Source organism: Microcaecilia unicolor, chromosome 9 (assembly GCF_901765095.1).
Source record: "Microcaecilia unicolor chromosome 9, aMicUni1.1, whole genome shotgun sequence".
In the NCBI taxonomy this organism is placed as follows: Eukaryota; Metazoa; Chordata; class Amphibia; order Gymnophiona; family Siphonopidae; genus Microcaecilia; species Microcaecilia unicolor.
In genome coordinates this window covers 128301194-128321012 of record NC_044039.1, presented here as the reverse complement: position 1 = coordinate 128321012, position 19819 = coordinate 128301194, and the positions used below count along the sequence as shown (strand labels likewise).

At 44.8% G+C, this 19819-nt stretch overlaps 1 protein-coding gene across 3 annotated transcripts in view; it reads left to right on the top strand.

Annotated features, from left to right (window-relative positions):
• The window catches only part of TEDC1 (tubulin epsilon and delta complex 1), a 99559-nt gene that overhangs the window by 68658 nt on the left and 11082 nt on the right, over positions 1-19819 (top strand). For all 3 annotated transcript variants that reach the window (XM_030215322.1, XM_030215323.1, XM_030215324.1), the window contains 2 exons: positions 3640-3726; positions 8163-8372. In XM_030215322.1, coding sequence (XP_030071182.1) covers positions 3640-3726; positions 8163-8372 — 297 coding nt within the window. The remainder of the gene's footprint in view (positions 1-3639; positions 3727-8162; positions 8373-19819) is intronic.

Genomic DNA, 19819 nt, shown 5'->3' with positions numbered 1-19819 from the left:
TTATATCAAGTGTTTCAGTTAAGTTATCCTGCTGTGTTGGAGCATTTTGTTGTTGACTTAGCTTCATATCCAAATAATATATTCTCTGTAAAAGTGAAAGAGATTGTTCTGAATATTTGTAAATCTATTTTAGAAACTGAACAAACATGTCTCTTGGAGTAATATATTGAGATTGTGGAAAATTTAATATAGGTAGATTCCAAATTTCTAGATAGGTTCTCTAAATTTTCTATTTTCCGATGAAGTAATAAACGATCCCCAGAGACTTGAGCTTGTTGATCTAATACTTTAGCCATTTCTGTTTCCAAGTTAGTCTGTTTGGCCAAAACTCCCTCCACCTTTTCTTGTAAAGATCTTATTTGAATAGCATTATTTAATGATACTGATATAAAAGAAGTACAGACCTTATGCGGAGACTCAAGGGCAGTCCAGATTGATTCCAATGACACCTCTTGGGGCCTAACCAACGGCTGAATTGCCATTGCACAAAGGGAAATTTCTTCTTCAAAGCCAACATTTCGAGACGTATCTGCCGTGGCGTCCCCTGTTATCATTTCTGGTGGTAGTCGTTCTCCCGCCGCCTTCCTGGATGTATTTTCAGGTGTCACTTCCACTAACGGAGTCCGCCACCCCTTCGAATCTTTTTCAATTCCAAGATTCGGTACAGCGATTCTGTCTGGTTGCGGGGGTGGAGGGATAGCAGGTCCTAATGGGCTGAGCGATAAATCGCTCTCCTGAACAGGGCTCTTCCTTGCCCCGTTAGCGGAAACGCCCGTATGCGGGGTCGATGCCAAAAATGTGGAGATTGATGATTGCCCAGGTAAGGAGGGTACTTGCTTCGGGGAGGGGTGGTCCCTTTGGCTTAACCTTCCTTTTCGGCATGCTCTTTTGAAGAAAATGTAACTTTTTAGAATATGTGGAGAGCATCCGTCGCCATCTTGAATCTTCTCTATGAAGGCTTAACCCTCCATTGTACAGAGTCACAAGGAGCTTCAGTGGGGAAAAATAAATAATGTACCTTTAAACATATGATTAACCACGATTTATAAATTTTAATCAAAATGCAGCCCTAAAGAATAAAAAGTAATGAAAAGATAAGAAATACAAATTGAGAAATTACAAATGAGAGAATCTAACACAGCATGCAGAATAGCTATAAACGGCCTTACAATTTTTACCACCTACTTCAGAAATGCAGCCCTAAAATAAATTGACTATGGCCCCTGTTTACTGAGCTGCGCTGTAGGCACGCTAACATTTTAGTGCATACTAATAATAGTCACCCATTATATTTCTGTGGATGGCTCTAGCATTAGTGCGAACTAAAAGGTTTGCGTGCCTACAGCGTGGCTTAGTAAACAGGGCCCTATATTTGCTACATTATGTCAAATGATTTAGGAGAGGTTAGAGCCAGCATTTGAAAATAAAATGACTAGTGCTGTTCAACTGCTCATTTTTTTTTCTCCTGTTTTCTTCATTGTGTGCTACTGGTCAGTTCAATGGCAAAGTAAATACTACTGTCATTGTATTTCAAAATGAGTTAAAAGCTTAACAATGCAGAAATGATTTTCTGCTTGTTATAAATTAGAGACGGGGACAGGGACAGATCCCACAGGGAAGTGGCGGGGATGGGGACAGAGCCTGTGAGGACAGGGACAAACCTTGCCCCCATGTCACTTTCTGCTTTGAAGCCTGTTAACGAACTGGGCTCTTATTTAAGTTTGAGGTAGATGACAACATTTTTATTTTTTTGGAAAAACAAGCAAACATGCTGGCCACAGCTAGCAAAATTTGCATGGGGGATTCTGTACATCCTGCTACCAGCACATCTTCTAAGAAGACATCTTCTATTGCAGGAGGGACTGTGGAGGAAAGGAGAACTTACACTGAAGATTGTTGGTAACTTCTTATTCATCCACAGATTAAAAAATCATAGCAGTGCTTCATAGGGCATATTTCTCAACTCTAGGGTATACAGAATGGTTTGTATTTTGTACCTCTGGACATTTTAACAGGGTGGATTAGAATTTCTTGGGGTAGTAGAAGTAGCTGGCTTCTGCAGCATACAGATGTACAAAGAGGAAGTATAATATGGAATAACTTTTTGTAGGTAGAATAGTAATTTGTTATAAATCGTAATCAGTGTGTCATTTGGAGGGACTGGTTGTAGGGAGATTCTAGCACTGTTATATTTGTGCAGATAAAAAGATGGAGACCTGTGTGGATTGGGGGGGGGGGGGGGTGGAGAGAAAGAGTGGGTGAAGGCAGGAGGGGGTTAGAGAGAGAGTGGATGAAAGTGGGAGGGGTTGAGAGAGAGAGTGGGTGAAAGTGGGAGGGGTTGAGAGAGAGAGTGGGCGAAGGTGGGAGGGTTGAGAAAGTAGGTGAAGGTGGGAGGGTTGAGAGAGGGAGTGGGTGAAGGCTGGGGTGGGGTTGAGAAAGAGAGAGAGAGGGTGAAGATGTAGGGGTTGAGAGAGAGAGAGTGTGGGTGAAGACTAAGGGAGGCGTTGAGAGAGTGGGTGAAGACGGAGGGGTTGAGAGTGGGTGAATGCTGGGGGGTTGAGAAAGAGAGGGTGAAGGCGGGAGAGGTTGAGAGTGTGTGGGTGAAGACTGAGGGAGGGGTTGAAAGAGGGTGAAGGTGGGAGGGGTTGATAGTGGGTGAATGCTAAGGGGAGGTTAGAGAGTAGGAAAGGCTAAGATGGGGTTGAGAGAGAGAGTGGGTAAAGGGTAAGATGGGGCTGAGAGTGGGTAAAGGCTGAGGAGGGGGTTTGAGAGAGATAACTGAGTTGAAGACTGGGGGGATGAGAGAGACTGGGTGAAAGCTGGGGGTTGGTATGAGCGAGTAAAGACTGGAGGATTGAGAGAGACTGGGTGAAGGCTATGAGGCGGATATAAGTGAGTGAGAGACTGGGCAAAGGTTGGAGGGTGGGTATATGTGAGCAAGACTGGATGAAGCCCATGGGGAGGGGGGAGCATATGTGAGCGAGAGAGAGACTGGTGGGACCCAGGTTTTGGTGACATGAAAACAGAAGCAATTTCCTTTGTTTCACCTATCTAGAGGGTGCTGTCACACAGCTGACAGCATGCTTTGAAAAGGGAGACTGCTGGCTTTTGCCAGTGATTTGCAGAGTCACTATAAGAAACTGATTTATTAAAGTTTCTTTGCCCACAGACACAAAATAAGAAAAGGGCACTTAGTAAGTTTTTAAAAGCTATTGCTGATCTGGAAGGGGATATTCCCTCCCCCAACTTCACTTGGGATAATGTTGGAAGGATGGGAGGGAGAAGCAAGAGACGTGTCCACTGCTGGCTCCGTTTTTGGACTGACTCCTAGATTTTCTGAAACGTTGTCGAGGTCTGAAAGATGTGGGTTCCTTTAAGGCATGTTTTCTTTCTAAATCATAGTCAAGAAAACTGGTAAATACAAGGAGTAAGACCAAGTTTGTTTTCTTTTTTCCCATTTTGAGATTTTTGTATTTTTAAAAATTGCTTATGAATAGAATTTAATGATAATACTTCTAGCCCTAAACTGGGAGATAGGTGATGGTTTTTTTTTTTCTTTTTTTTACTGAAGAGGGATCATACTTTTCTAGTAAGCAGCTTGCTGATAAAACTAATGATGTAATTGTTTTATTCCATCAGTTGGTGAAATTACTGGAGTCTGAAAACTCTCGCCTGAAAGCCTATTTGGAATGGAAACGCGTAGAGTCGGTTTACTGGCAGTGGATGGTGAGGATTCAACAGAGCTTGAAACTGCTGACTTAGAATAGTAAAAAAATTGTCAAAATGAGTCTTCTCAAATACCATGGTCAGTTTGAGCTACCATATACCTGTGCTTCACAGAATAAATATGAATAAAAGGAAAGATTGCTAGATTATCATTTTCCCCTACAATCTGACAAGATGAGTAGTAAGTGTGTGTGTGTGTGGGGGGGGGGGGGGGGGGGGGGGGGGGGTTCAAAAGAGAACTTTAATCTTTGCTATTGTTCCTCACAATAACATCATAAAATTGACATCTTCTCTTAAAACTGTATCTATGCATTTATGCGTGCATCTGTATCTGTATCACAAGGTTTGGTAAGTAAAATTAGGGGTCCATGCATGTAGGGGGCAATTTTCAGCATTGTACCTGTGCACTGACCAGCTTAATTTTCAAAAGGGCCCTCCATATAAAATTTCTCTTTGAGAATCCTCATGTGCACACTGTGAGTATAACATACTTGCAGACTTTGCAGCTGCATTGCAGTAAGCTAAAAACCTGTGTGGTGAAACCCATGCATGTGCCTTTTCTCCTTTGACTTGTCTTTGCCCCCTTTAGCCTTGCATGTAAAAGTATGGTGTGTTATGAAACAACACTCACACTTTTACCCGCAACAAGGTGGGGCAATTTTCAAAAAGCATTTTTTATGTAAAATCCTTTGGAAACTGCTTCCCATATAAGTTGCTTAAGCTAAGTTCATACTGAAACGTATGTACCTTCAAACTTCTGAATGGTCAAATTTATATGTAGATAATTTGACTTCAGAAAGCAGCTTTGTAGATGTAGAGTTCTGGTTGCCATGCTGATTTTAGACAAAATGGGAAACTTTTCTGGATTGTGATACTTTGAAAAAAGAAAGACCAGCAGCCGTTCCCTTGTTGCCTCCTTGAATTTAATGTGGGGTACATGTGAGCATTGTAATCTTGGTGCTAGCAGTAAGTACTGATGATAAAAGGGTGGGGTAGAATTGGGTCATGTGGAGGGGCATAATCGAAAGGGACACCCAAGTTTTGTTGAGGACGTCCTCTCAAAACGTCCCGATGGAGGGGCGGGGAAACCCGTATTATCGAAACAAGATGGACGTCCATCTTTCATTTCGATAATACGGTCGGAGATGCACAAATCTTGAAATTTGATCGTCCTTAGAGATGGTCGTCCCTAGACTTTCGGCGATAATGGAAACGAAGGATGTCCATCTTAGAAACGACCAAATGCAAGCCATTTGATTCATGGGAGGAGCCAGCATTTGTAGTACACTGGTCCCCCTGACATGCCATGACACCAACCGGGCACCCTAGGGGGCACTACAGTGGATTTCATAAATTGCTCCCAGGTACATAGCTCCCTTACCTTGTGTGCTGAGCCCCCCAACCCCCACTACCCACAACTGTACACCACTACCATAGCCCTTAAGGGTGAAGGGGGGCACCTAGATGTAGTTGTGGTGGGTTTTGGAGGGCTCACAGTTTCCTCCACAAACGTAACAGGGAGGGGGATGGGCCTGGGTCCGCCTGCCTGAAGTTCACTGCACCCACTAAAACTGCTCCTGGGACCTGCATGCGCTGTCATGGACCTGAGTATGACACACAGAGGCTGGCACAAAATATTTTTAAAGATATTTTCTGATGATGGGAGGGGGTTAGTGACCACTCAGGGAGTAAGGGGAGGTCATCCCCGATTTTCTCTGGTGGTCATCTGGTCATTTCGGCCACCTTTTTGTGCCGTGGTCATAAGAAAAACACGACCAGGTAAAGTCGTCCAAGTGCTCGTCAGGGACACCCTTTTTTTTTCCATTATGGGTCGAGGATGTCCATGTGTTAGGCACGCCAAAGTCCCGCATTTGCTACGCCTCTGATACACCCCCTTGAACTTTGGCCGTCCCTGCAACGGAAAGCAGTTGGAGACGTCCAAAATCAGCTTTCGATTATACCGATTTGGCCGACCCTGTGAGAAGGACGCCCATCTTCTGATTTGTGTCGAAAGATGGGCGGCCTTCTCTTTCGAAAATGAGCCCATAAGTCTCCTTGATTACTGTTTAATTTGTTGGGGACTTTATGTATTGAATACTCTTGGGGCACTGATATTTGGCATTGGCCCTCGTTGATGGCTTGTGCCCATTAATGTGGTTATTTGTGATGAAATTGGGAGCTTTTGTAAACTTGGTGATGGGAGTGACTGGCATAATGGACCACTCTTCTTTCTTGCAGTCTTCTATGTTATTCTTTCCAACCCATCGGGAGTTGAAAAAATTATCCAAAAGGCATTAAGATTAATGTGTCTATCTCCATCTTGGGGGTGCAAAATAACTCCTTGAAAATTTAATGGAATGGGATGAAATATGGTGAGAGATAATCTGGTAAAATGATATGAGTTTTAAAATGTGCCAGATTGGACTGGGGGGGGTTCAAAAAAAAATGAGCTGCCCCTCCCCCCCCCCCCCCCCCAAAAAAAAAAAAAACCCAGCCCAGTGCATTTCTATGGGAGAAGATGTTCCAGCTTCTATAGTATAGAAAATGTAATAGAATAGGATGAAACATGGCATGTGGGAAAAACTGGTAAAAAGACACATTGAATTAAAAAAATGAGCCAAATCAAACGGTTGGGGGGGGGGAGAATTCAAGAGGAGTAAGTCCCTCCTCACCCAAAAAAAAAAATGTCTACTTGCATTTCTATGGAAGGAGTTCCAGTTTGTGTAGCATAAAAAACTTATATACAGTGAAACCTAGGAGTTAGGGCAGTGGTTCCCAAATCTGGTCCTGGGGGCACCCCAGCCAATCAGGTTTTCAGCATATCCACAATGAATATTCATGAAATAGATTTGCATGCAGTGGAGCAGTGCATGCAATTCTCTCTCATGAATATTCATTGTGACTGGCCAGGGTGCCTCCAGGACCAGGTTTTGGAACCACTGAGTTAGGGAGTTCTTCCTTTCAAACTGTCTCTGCCTGATCTCTGCTTTCAAAACACCCCAATATACCCCTACCCAGTGGTGTGCTGGAGCCGGCTCGCACCCTACAACTGCCCCATCTTCCTGCAAACCTCCCCAAAAATAGCCCCCTTAATAATACCCCCACCTTGCAAACTTGCCCTACCCCCCAAAACTCCCCCTACCTCCTACAGCAAAATACATGAAGTGCACTCACTGTGCACATAACAGAGGTACACACACACACATGGGTTAGAATTTAATGAGCCATGCTCTATATGCTTTACCCACTTGCTTGTAGCTTAAATAGTAATGCAAGTCTTTGAGGTTTGTATGTAGTTTGTGTATAATGTTGAAATACACTTTTGCTTCCAAATTTATAAACTCCACAAAATATCATTTAATTTTAAGCATGACTATGAAGCAGCCAAGTCCTATTGCATGCAGAATCTTTCAAATTATAAGTGAAAATAATTTGTAGCTGTTGTAACATGACATAGTCATATTATTTGATTTCCACCAATTTCTAACAATTTCTGAGTGTTCTCACTCTACCAGGCCTTCCCCATGGATGAATTTGGCTGCAATATTGCAAGAGTGTTTGTAGACTTTTCTACTAAATTTCCTCTAAGTCACTGCATAAAGGTGTCCCATAATACTTATACTTCTGGACTGACCGACAGACAGACAGAATATCTGAAAAATGCACTTTGCACTTCTGAAATGCTCCTAAAAAGCTTCTGACTGTATGAAAAGGGTTCATAGAGCAAACAGGTGAAAAATAGTTAAGAGCACCAAAATACCACAATTATGAATGCAGTCAAAATTCCTCAGATCAGTTATCAATATTTCTGACCTATATATTTACTTTTTGCAGTTTTCATTAAAATATTGAATATCACAAAAGAATTTTGATATTACAAAGCTTCTAGAAGTGCTCCTAAGAAAATCTCAATTGTCTGAAACCTGCAGATGTTATAATTGTGTTTGCTCGTGCTGCAAAAATACTTTTGTAGAAAAGTATCCAACTATTCTCTGTTTGCCTGCCTATTTTGTTTAGTATTGCTACCAATCAAAATGGACAGAACTGAGCTAAATAACCTTTTCCAGAAAATTGTAACTATCATTCAAAATTACTAAGTGCTCTAGAGCAGAAGTGTTCAATGCCTGTCTTCGAGGTGCACAACACAGTTGGGTTTTCAGGATTTCCACAATGAATATGTATGAGATCTATTTGCATGCAGATCTGATGCATATTCATTGTGCAATTCTTGAAAACCCAACTGGTTTGTGGATCTCGAGGACCGACACTGAGCACCCCTGCTCCAGAGTTAGAATCTAGGATTTAATCCTGAATTCAAGATTAGTGTTGGTTCCTAAGCCGGACTCAAGTTGAAATTGGAAGTTATTGCCCACACAACATTTATTCAACTGGTAATAAAATAAATTCATCATTTAAATAATAATCTCTTTTCTTAGGAAAGTGTATTGGATTGCAAGCTTGAAGAGGCAAGAAGTTTACAGTTGCAGAATTCCAGAAACGAGAACAATACTTTGCAGATTGCAGAATTTTGTCGTGGTAACGTTCACACTATTGGTGAAGTTGAAAAGCTGAACAACAATTTAGTGAGACTACATGATGAACTAGAAGAAATTGTATCTTGCAAAAAAGTGTTATGGAATGAAAAGGTAAGAGCGTCTTTACTGTTTGAATTTATGCTGATTAGCACAAAAATTGTGATGCTAAATGGTGTTTTTGTACACTTTAACAAGCTGAGCAAACTATTGTTCATACTTTTGTGTGTCATTACAATTTTGTTGATTACCTATATCAAAGTAGTGTTGCCCTTTATTCTTATTACTTCACTATAAAATATTACCAATAAGTCATATTAGCAAGATGGTATCTAAAATTGCCTTTTAACTAGTTGGTACAGATAATACAGTTTAAGCCACCAGGTGTTGTTGCCTTTAATGATGTTAATTACTTGGAAACATTTCTTTTTCAGCATATATGAATATGCAAAAATAAGAAAGAAAAGCTGAACAGTTTGTCAATGCCTACTGTATTGTGTATGATTATGACTTTTTTTTTAATAGTGCTGGTCCTCTGGTCAGTTTTATTCTACCGATTTTTATCTGTCACTTTTTTTTTTCTCCGAGGACAAGGAGGCCACCTGGGTGATGTCATCCAATTGAGCCTGGTGTGGATTCTGACTAGCAAGATTAATGTAGAATTTTCTAGCAGTGTCTCACTGTGAATGCACTGGTGCCTTCCCGCCCAACGTGTGGGCACAGGTCACCCTCAGTCTTTGTTTTTCCGCAGAGCCTGCCTTCAATGAGCAGTTCTGAACAATGCTCAGGGAGAAGTGCAGACGCTTCAATTGCAATTCACTCAGGTATCGAGGGCACTTGTGCCAACTGCAGATCAGCCCTAGATTCTTCCTGAGCTCCATCCATGCCTATGGAGAGATCTTCATCGCCAGTGCCTCAAAGGGTGTCAGCCACGACTCATGCAGTACTGCTCGCGATGTCGGGGGAGGAAGCTTCCTTGGAGTCTGAGGGTAGGGATGCACCTCGACGCTGATTGGGGCTTGGACATGATTCCACTGAACCAAGGCAGACACAGACTCACTCAGTCTGGTCTGAGTGCGGTGAGGATTCTGATTGGGACTACTCATGGGACTCAGAAGGCCTACTTCAGGAGACTTTTATGAGCAATCTGATGTGTAAAAATATCCAGTGGTGAAATGCACCCACTTGCTTTGAGACGCATGAACCTGGCTCCTTTGGAGCTTCCAGCCGAAGTGTTTTTCAAGACCCACTAACTGCGCAATTACTCGTGTTGCATTTCACCATTGGATATTTTTACATGTCAGATTGTTCATAAAAGACTCCTGAAGCAGGCCGATACACAGTATTTATTTATTTATTTGTAACACTTATACCCCGCGCTTTCCCACTTATTAGCAGGTTCAATGCGGCTTACATAATATAACAGGTTACAAGATAACACAGATTGGAGTCCAGGTGTGCGGATGTTATAATGCCGTTGTATCGCTCCATGGTGCGACCGCACCTGGAGTATTGTGTTCAGTACTGGTCTCCGTATCTCAAAAAAGATATAGTAGAATTGGAAAAGGTACAGCGAAGGGCGACGAAAATGATAGTGGGGATGGGACGACTTTCCTATGAAGAGAGGCTGAGAAGGCTAGGGCTTTTCAGCTTGGAGAAGAGACGGCTGAGGGGAGATATGATAGAAGTGTATAAAATAATGAGTGGAATGGATCGGGTGGATGTGAAGCGACTGTTCACGCTATCCAAAAATACTAGGACTAGAGGGCATGAGTTGAAGCTACAGTGTGGTAAATTTAAAACGAATCGGAGAAAATTTTTCTTCACCCAATGTGTAATTAGACTCTGGAATTCGTTGCCGGAGAACGTGGTACGGGCGGTTAGCTTGACGGAGTTTAAAAAGGGGTTAGATAGATTCCTAAAGGACAAGTCCATAGACAGCTATTAAATGGACTTGGAAAAATTCCGCATTTTTAGGTATAACTTGTCTGGAATGTTTTTACGTTTGGGGAGCGTGCCAGGTGCCCTTGACCTGGATTGGCCACTGTCGGTGACAGGATGCTGGGCTAGATGGACCTTTGGTCTTTCCCAGTATGGCACTACTTATGTACTTATGTACTAATATAGTGTATGAAGAGGTGGACATCAAAATGTGGATGAGTAAGATGGGTAAGGGAGGAAGAAGGTGGAGGTAGGGAGTGGGAAGAGGGTGTATATTGGGATAGTGTGTTGTTGATTAAGGAATAATGTATAATGAGAGTTGGAAGAGGGATGAATTCAGAAGGATTAAGTAGGGAAGCATATTTCAGGTTCTGTCATACAGTCTGATCCAGGAAGTGCAGATGGACTCCTAATTTAAGTCAAATCATTTGTATAGGCTTGCTTGAAGAGGTAAGTGGTCATTGACTATTCGAATAGATCTAGGTAAGGCGTTCCAGAGCTGACTGCCCAAAACGGAGAAGTTGGATGCATAATATGTTACCTTTACAGTTGGGAAGATGTAAGTTTAGATAAGTTTGAGAAGATCTAGAGCCATTCTTGGTTGGAAGGTCAATCAGATTGTACATTTAGTCTGGGGATTCTCTGTAGATAATCTTATGAATTAGCGTGTGGATTTTGAAATTAATTTGTTCCGTAATAGGGAACCAATGAAGCTTTACACAGAGAGGTGTTGCACTCTCAAACCGCGAATTACCAAAAAAAAGTCTGGCTGTCGTGTTTTGGGCAGTTTTGAGTTTTTTCAGGATTTGGGCCTTGCATCCAATAAAAATACTATTGCAGTAGTCAACGTGGATAAGTACAGTGGATTGGACCAAATTGCGGAAGGTTTTAAGGGGAAGATAGGATTTCACGCGCTTCAACATCCACATCATGTTAAACATTTTCTTTGCCATAGCTTTTGCATGATTTTCCAGAGTCTCCAGAGTACTTTGTCGAGTCTCCTATCAATAAACTTCTTTTGCAATTTCAAGATTTGTCCCTGGAATGCATGGTCTATTTCCCACTGTCTGTTTGCTTTTGTGTACCTGTTGTGGGATTTCAGCATTCATCCGCCTAGATGGATTTTCTCTAGACTCAGAAGGCGGCCCTCATTACTTTTCAGAGGAGGAGTCTTATGGGGTACCTTCTGACTCTCACCACCTCAAGAGTGATGTAAATCTCCACCTGAGGGTCTCTCTTCCACTGGTTTCTTCAAGGAGATGGTTTCTTCCATCTCAAATTGGAGACAGAGGAGGAGCCCAGGGCAGACATGTTATCTGTTATGGAGTTGCCTCCTAAGGAAGGGGTCACAGTACCATTGCACCCTATCCTTAAAGAGGCACTGGCGAAGAACTATGTCATACCATGTATCAATAACATCCTCCCTCTGTTTTGGCTTATGTAGATTTGACATTAATTTAAACAGAGTATGAGCTTATGCAAGTTGAGTTATAAAAGTACTCTGGCATCACTGGCCTGTAAATTATATATTCTAAGATGTTTTTTGTATGATCTTCCCTTTTCCTTTAGGTCAGATTCACACCCAGCTGATTTTCATCACCTCTCCTTATGCTTCAAATCATACAAGGTTGCAGTATACCATGCAATTATGTTGTTATGCTCCATTTCTGCATTGGTTGGGGGGGGGGGGGGGGAAACAGTGTCTCCATGGTCATTACAAGTTTAGTATTCTGTTCCTCCAGCAGCTCAGAGACAGTACTATATGAATCTAGGAGGAAAACAATATAAATACCCTCTGGGAAATTTTTCTGTAGTTAGTGGATCTGTTTCTAAACTTAAGATATGTCTGATTCGGAACATTCCCTAAAATAGTCTCCTAGCAATCTAAAACGCAGCACATGGTAGTCTGACCAGCCATCAGGGGTAACTTCGATATCACCAGACTGAAAATTAAATATGACCACTCGTGTGTTTAGAATTTAAACCTTTCAATGACACCATGTTAGAAAACTCCACTGATATCCCAGAAAACTCTGAAACGCAGTGGTATTAAGGTCCCCCAAAATGAAAAAGTTGACCCTTTCTCCAAGAAGAGTTATAATCATTGCAGAAAGCAGAAGGGTGAGATGTTAGGATCATAAGATGTGTAATAGGCCACGAGAATATTCATATTCATCCCTGTCATTCAAGAAAATCTAATAATCCTACACTTTTTAAATAGAAATTTCCTTTGCACCAGCAGTAGATAATCCAGAAACTGGTGGGTTAAATTCATCTACTAGCAGGTGGAGAATAGAGATAATCAAACTGAAAGCAGTGATACCAGACAATCCGCCCCTCCATCAGTTAGTATATCTCTTGTCTCAAGGAGGTGGTGGATGCCTTCTCATCAGCCCCTGGGTTCGACGTTGCTGTGGGGTTCTCCTGGGTGGTGTGGCCAGTTGAGATGATGGTTGGCTGAGGGTGCCTTCTTTGGGGGCATACCTGGTATTCTTGGTCCCTGCCTCACCCCGATATCCCCCTTCTCCCAGTTCCTGGCTTGGCTGTCTGTGGCTGAGTTTTCTTTCCTCACAACTGGGGGGGGGGGGGGAAGAACTCAACCAGCAAAATAAAAAGAGAGACAGACACTAGAGCACAGAGCTCTATGCACATCACATGAACAGCCTTGGATCAGGGAGCCGGAGTGCACTGATCTTGCTGGGAGGCACCGCTGCATTGGTGCACTGTGCTACTCTTCCTTTGTTGAGTACCGGTTCTTTCTTCCTACTCCCAGGCTGCGGGGAAATGGCAGCACAGATAGCTAAACGCTGTTCTCAATGTTGCAAACAATTTTTGGCTGCTGATTTCTGCAGCGCGGGGTGCACTGAAGTTGGTGGGAGGACAGTGCCTTCTTGGTGGTGGAAGCTGCGGATTCCCATGCAGACATGATAGTGTATGCGCCATTTTGCCAGCCGCCTCTGATGCGGTTTCGGACCCTGTCCTGCTTTCTGTGGATGTCGGGCGGATAGCTGTTTCCCTTCTGGATCCCGAGGTGGCAGCCCCAGTGAGGGTGATCGGGGAAGCCTTCGAGACCTGTGCTTGGGGGGGGGGGGGGGGGGGGGGAGGGCTGTGGAGACTGCAGACTCGGAAGAATTTTTCTCTCCAGAGTTTGTACTGCTTATGCTCCAGGCTTATGTTTTAAAACGTGCCCTTCCTCAGCCTCTCCCAGCTCCAGTGGCCCCGAAGGGCCCTGTTGGAGATCTGAGTAAGCTCTCTTTATCCCCAGGGGAAGATCCAGCCCTTAAACAAAGGCGGATGGCCTCCTCCTTGGAGGTGGGGCCCTTGGTACCTGTGACCTCTGCTCCCTCTTTGGTGGACGCTTCAGAGGGTTCGTTGTGGTGCACGGGGCTGGAGGACGTTGAGGAGGGTGAGCTCCTTCAGGAGAAACCAAATGACATCTCAGCGTTGCGTCTCTTTCATAAAGAGGAACTTCCATCTCTGATTTCTGATGTGTTGGAGGCTTTAAATACTTCAGACCCCAATGCGGCAGCATCCAATCCTAAGATGGAAATCACCCGGAGGCCATCTAGAGCGTTCTCAGTGCATGAGGCTATTCAACAAGTAATCTCTGCGTAGTGGTTGGACCCGGATGGGGGCCTCAAGGTAGCAAAAGCTTTGGCTTGACTATATCCAGTGGATGCAGACTGGGTGGAGCAGTTTTCGCTCCCTAAAGTGGACACCCTGGTGACTATGGTCACCAAGAAGACTACTTTTGCTGTGGAGGGTGGAGTAGCTTTGAAGGACATGCAGGATAGACTGCTGGAGGCTTCGTTCAAGCGATCCTTTGAGGTCGCCACCCTGTCGCTGCAGGTGACGATTTGCAGCTCTTACGCAGTTAGAGCATCGCTAAGCTGGCTTCACCAGATGCTGGAGTTAGACCAGGATGGGTCTCTAAGTTGCCTCGGATGGAGGTAGGACTTGCCTTGGCGGGTGCCTTGTATGATTTCTTGCGGGCTTCTGCCAAGCAGATGGCCTTGGCAGTTACTTTGCGGCATCTGTTGTGGCTCCGTCATTGGTCAGTGGACATGTCTTCTAAACAGCGGCTGACCAGATTACCCTTCTGGGATAAATTGCTGTTCGGAGAAGATTTGGACAAGATTGTGAAGAATTGGGGGGATTCCAAAGTCTCCCGGAGGATAAGCCAAAGTCTGCTTCTCAAGCGGGGGCTTCGAAGCCTTGACTTAGGGAGGAGCGCCGGTACCGCCCAGGCTGGTCTTGGTGGGCTTTCATCGCCCCAGATTCCAGCAGTGCTCTTCCTTTGGTAATAAGAGAGCTTCTGGTGCTCCCTTCCGGCAGGGGGCTGCTGCTTGCTTTTCCCAATGATGGGGAGCCGGTCTGCCCCAAGGTTCAGCGGGTAGGGGGGTCAGCTGACCATCGTCTGCCAAGAGTAGGCCAAGATCACTTCAGACCAGTGGGTTCTGGATATTATTCAAGATTGTTACAAAATCAAATTCTGCTCTCCTGTTGCAAATTCCTTTTTGGAGTCTAGGTGCAGCACAGTATCCAAATGAGTGGCAGTATAGGCCAGGCTGCAGGATTTCCAGGAATTGGGAGTAGTGGTTCTGGTGCCCCCTCTTGAGGTTCGCATGAGCCGATATTCCATTTATTTCATGGTGCCCAAGAAAGGAAGCTCTTTCCGGCCCATCCTCGACCTCAGGAAAATGAACCAGTTTCAGAGGGGTCACTATTTTCTCATGGAGACTTTGCGGTCCGTCATTGCAGCAGTCCAACCGGGAAAGTTTTTTATGGCGCTGGACCTCGCGGAGGCCTTTTTGCACATCCCGATTTGGCCACCGCACCAGCGGTTCCTTTGGTTTGCTGTCTTGGGACGCCATTTTCAGTTTCAAGCCTTACCCTTTGGTCTGGCGACTGCACCCTGTAACTTTTCCAAGGTCATGGTCATGTTGGTGGCATTTCTTCAGACTTGAGGGATATGAGTGTATTCCTATCTCGACGACTGGTTGATTCAAGCTGCTTCTGATCAGGAGAGCCGAGTGGCCACAGACAAGGTCATTACACTCTTGCAATCTCTGGGTTGAGTGATCAACTTTGCTGAGAGTCACCTGGTACCGACTCAGTCCTTGTAATATCTGGGGGTGAGGTTCGACACGAAGCAAAGGAAAGTTTTCCTTCTGGAGGAACAGCGGAGCAAGTTGTTCTCAGAGGTGTACGATCTGCTGCGGATGGTCAGCCCTCGGGTCTGGGACTATGTTCAGGTGCTGGGCTCGATGGCAGCTTCGCTGGAGGTGGTGCAGTGGGCAAGGGCGCATATGCAGCCATTACAGCACTCTCTCTCCTGAACCGCTGGTCTCCCAACATCCCAGGATTACCAGCGTTACCTTCTGTGGTTGGCCCGAGCAAGGTGCAGTATAGCCAGAGCTCCAAATATTTATAATGAGCGGCCCTGAGCAATGCATTGGGTAGGTTGCCAATCACAAACCACCCATATATGGGATGTGACATGCAGTACAGGCTCCACCAGATTTGTATACCATTCCCCTGTCACCATGATTGTTAGACAAGGTATCCCAAACAGTTTGGGTTTTGTAGTGGCTGATTCTACCTACTTCATATCCTATAATTCATCAGAATGAGTTTGGCAGACATTCAGGACTGGCCACAAACCTCCCTCCTGGAACAGAGTAACAGGAAAACTCTTGTTACTGCCCCAAACCAGCATCTGTTATGCTGTGCATCAGTCTGCCCCCTCATACTGGATATAGTTCTGGCCTGGATCCTGACCTCTACATACATGCTTCTTGTCCTACAAATATAAGTTTTTGTCCAAATTCTGAAACTCTGTGGTACAACAAACTTGCAATATGGGAACTTCAGGCAACTTTCTATTAAGCGTAGCTGCTGTGAATGCAGGACAGAGTATAACCCCCAAAACAATCTTGCTACCAACGTTCTTCAAGAGCAAATAGAAAGGGAGAGGGGTGGTGCAGCAAGTCTATAGGTATAGAACACAATTCATGGACTCCACAGATACAATAGGGGAGACTTATCAGGCACCTCTGAGAGCAGCTACAGGAAGATATGGAGCCCAGTACTTGGAGCGGACATGCCATGTCAGTGCATGTCAAGGTGAGCACATCCCTGGTTTTCCTGGCCACAGGAAACTTTCAGACTTCTGTGGGAGCTGCTGCAGGCATCAGCCATCTCACGTTGCATTGTGCATTTCCAGGACTGTTTTCTGAGGAGGGTCACTTAGCACGTTGCATTGTTCATGTGTGAGGCTGAACAACAAAGGACCATGACCACCACCTATGAGGTGGTAGGCCTTACATCGGTCCTGGAAGCCATAGGTTGTACCCACATTGCATTCAGACGGCAGCGAGGCAGCATATAAAAACAGGAAATCATACCATTTTTTAACTATGTAAAAGTGGTGTGTGATGCACCCAGTACAGATGTCTGCAAATTACCCTGGTTTCTGCCATAATGAATATGTCCTCAGCCAATTGGGCATCCATGAGGTGTTTCAGAGTGGAGAGATCACAGGGGGATACACATCACTCATAAGTTTGGAATGTTCCACCCTTACCTGTCTATGTGAATTGAAAATGGCAGCACAGGTGAGACAGGAAATTAACTCTGATTGCAGGGAACAGCTGCAATTAAAGGTCCTCTAAGAAAGGATGAAGTATCCTACTGAAGCAGAGATCATGTTAAAACATCTATGTATGTAAAATGCAATGCAAACAACAACAAAAACCTGTGAGTGTGGGGGGGCGGTGATTGTGTTTGGAAAACCACATTAATCTTGAACCGCGCCAATCAGCTGAGCGTACAGTTCTGATGATTTCCATGCTGAAAAGTTCAGCACATGATTCGCTGCTAGTTTCACGTCATAATTAAGCGTCATGTTGTATAAACCTGCTTCCACATGGAAGCGTGAGTCACGAATCTGCAGGATGTCAGGGAAGAGTAATTTCTTGTCTGCAGAGCTGTGCCTCCTAGTGAGGATTGTAAAGGAAAAATTTATGTCCTGTATGGGGACATTAATATAAAGGAAACATGTATGTCCTGCAGCTAAAACGAATGCCAATGCCAAACTTGCTATCGGCGGCGCATCTGCCAGTGTCTGAATGCCATATACCACCAAAACTGTGAGGTGGAAGATTTAAAAAAGAAATGGAATCTGCGTAACAGGGCCTGAACTAAGTACAACCGGAGAGAGGAAGAAGGACCTGGCAGCAACATTACTCTGACAACCATCGAGAGGGAGGTGCTAGGTGCATTAGACCCATCAACTCTGGCAGCTGGAGTTGGAGAGCAAGACATAGCCTGCAGACGCAGAGGTAAGACTGTGTACTATATATCCCACATAACCACTGCTTTTCTTCTAGGAAAAAAGTTGTTGGGACTCATGCCGAGAACACCTTAGAGGGCAGAGTAACCACAGTTTTTTCTCAGTCAGTGCAGTGTTCAGAAGATAGCTGTACCTGGAAGGTGGCTGCCTCTGAAGCAGAGAGTCACAGGTTTAAGGCTGGCTTGTGCACTATTGGAAAACAAAACTTGTTAATTAAAAAAAAAAAAAAAATTTTTTTTTTTTTTTTGGGGGGGGGGGGGGCGGGGGGTGGAATCCATCATGGGCTGGAGAGAACATTCTGGGAAGCCAGGAAAAAGGGTGCGAGTACTCTAATCCAACAGAAAAATGGCTCTGCATATCGCATATCTGGTAAATGGCCCTGCCCATACTCTCATGTAACTATTCCACTGGTTGTTCATCCTTATTCCCAATGGTCACCCCTGTATAACCCCACTTGGTGGTGGATAGCTACAACCAAATGACCACAGCTTGACTCATGGTAACAGCACTATTAGTCACATTTGTGCGTGCTAACTGCTAGGGTTCAGTGATCTGTGACACATGTATAACAGGTCAGAAAATCAACATTTTACGTGCCAGGAAGCCTCTGATGATATATCAAAGGCCTCTGTTCCCATGCATGGTAGTGAACTGTGTTGCCATATTTATTCAGCATGTCCATTTCAGTCCTCATTGTTGCAGGGTCCTGCTGTGTGTCCACATACCAACAGTCTTCACATGTCTGGCTATGCTAATGTCCCATGTTGACCATTTATGCAGATGCTCAGGCTGCCCAAGGCTGTGGCTCCAGAGTCTCCAAGGGAGGAGGAGCTGGTAGAAGGTCAGGGAAGCACCAACAGCAGCAGAGGAGCTGGATGAGGCTACGTAGGGGGAGGTCGATAAGAAGGAGGTGTCTGACACCATGCAGGAGGACCAGCAGCTAGAGGAGTTTGAAAAGCCACAATACCATCCAGGCTACCCTGAGCAGGATGGAAAAAAAAAACATTTTAGTTAACGTTGCACAGAATATTTATCAAGAACAAGTCCTGCTCAGGTAGAGCTGTCGCCCTCATTAGGGAAGGTGAGTGCTAGGAGAGCATTTAAAGAGCAATGCATGACCCACTTCACCTCGCTATGTACCAGCATAGAGGGCATCCACACCATCCTCCCCTCCCAGCTAGTGAGACAACGTAGCCCTTCCAGCATCTTGTCAAGTCTTTCCAGGGCTCCACATACTTGCCAGCCTTCACCCATATTGACAATGTCAACATCTGTCATCTCCATAGACTTTCCACACTTCCATACTAGGGCAATCACCGCAGGAGCTAGTGGGGCCCATCAACCAGGCCTCCACCAGCAGCCACGGCAAGGGTGGACTGGGACTGGCACATGGACATGGGAGGAGCAAGAGGTGTGAGGGCCGTTCCGCATACCCCAACCACTCTATTGGCCAAAGGGACATGGTGCTGCCAGGGACTCTGCCTCTGTATGGGACCTTATTTCAGGTTTTGCTACACAGATCCCTCCCATTGCTTTTCTTTGGAATCTTCCACCTCACTGTTGGGCAGTGGTAGATGCTGACGCCAGATATTGACTTTGATATTGGCCCTTATTTGTTAAGCTGCATCCCCTTACAGGACATTGTATCTTCCCTGGGGGGAGGAGGGAGGGAGAGGGCTTTTGACCAAGTTATGTTCATAGTACACTGGTGTTCACAATGGGTAGGGTGTGTAGGAGGGCTTTTGACCACATGTTCACAGTACATGGTTCACAATGGGTGGAGTGGTAGAGAAGGAGGGGTTGATGGTTTTGCGTTTTCACTTTTGTTATGCACCGTTCAAATAAATTGCTCACCTTATCACAGAAAATGTGTCTAGATCAGGTCATGTCTAACATCCCGTCCTCTCCCTTGGATCTGGGGGAGTTGCTGATCCTGAGGTGGTGCATCTCTATTCATTATCACTGTCCTCTCTGGCTGTGGCATGTAGCAGCTCAGTACTAGGTTATGCAGCATGCTGTAAAAATGTCAGACTTTTGCGAGGCGGTACAGCAGCTCCCCCCCCAGACCGATCCAAGAACCAGAACTTTGTTTCAGTAGTCCAAATGTCCTCTCTACAACAGCCCAGGTCTTAAGGTGGATATCGTTGTACTGCTCCTATGCTGGTCCCCCGGGTGTACAATGGGTGTCATCAGCCATGGTTTGAGTGGATAGCCATGGTCACCTGCATGGAACGAGGAGAGATGTTAGAAAATTTACACACACTTC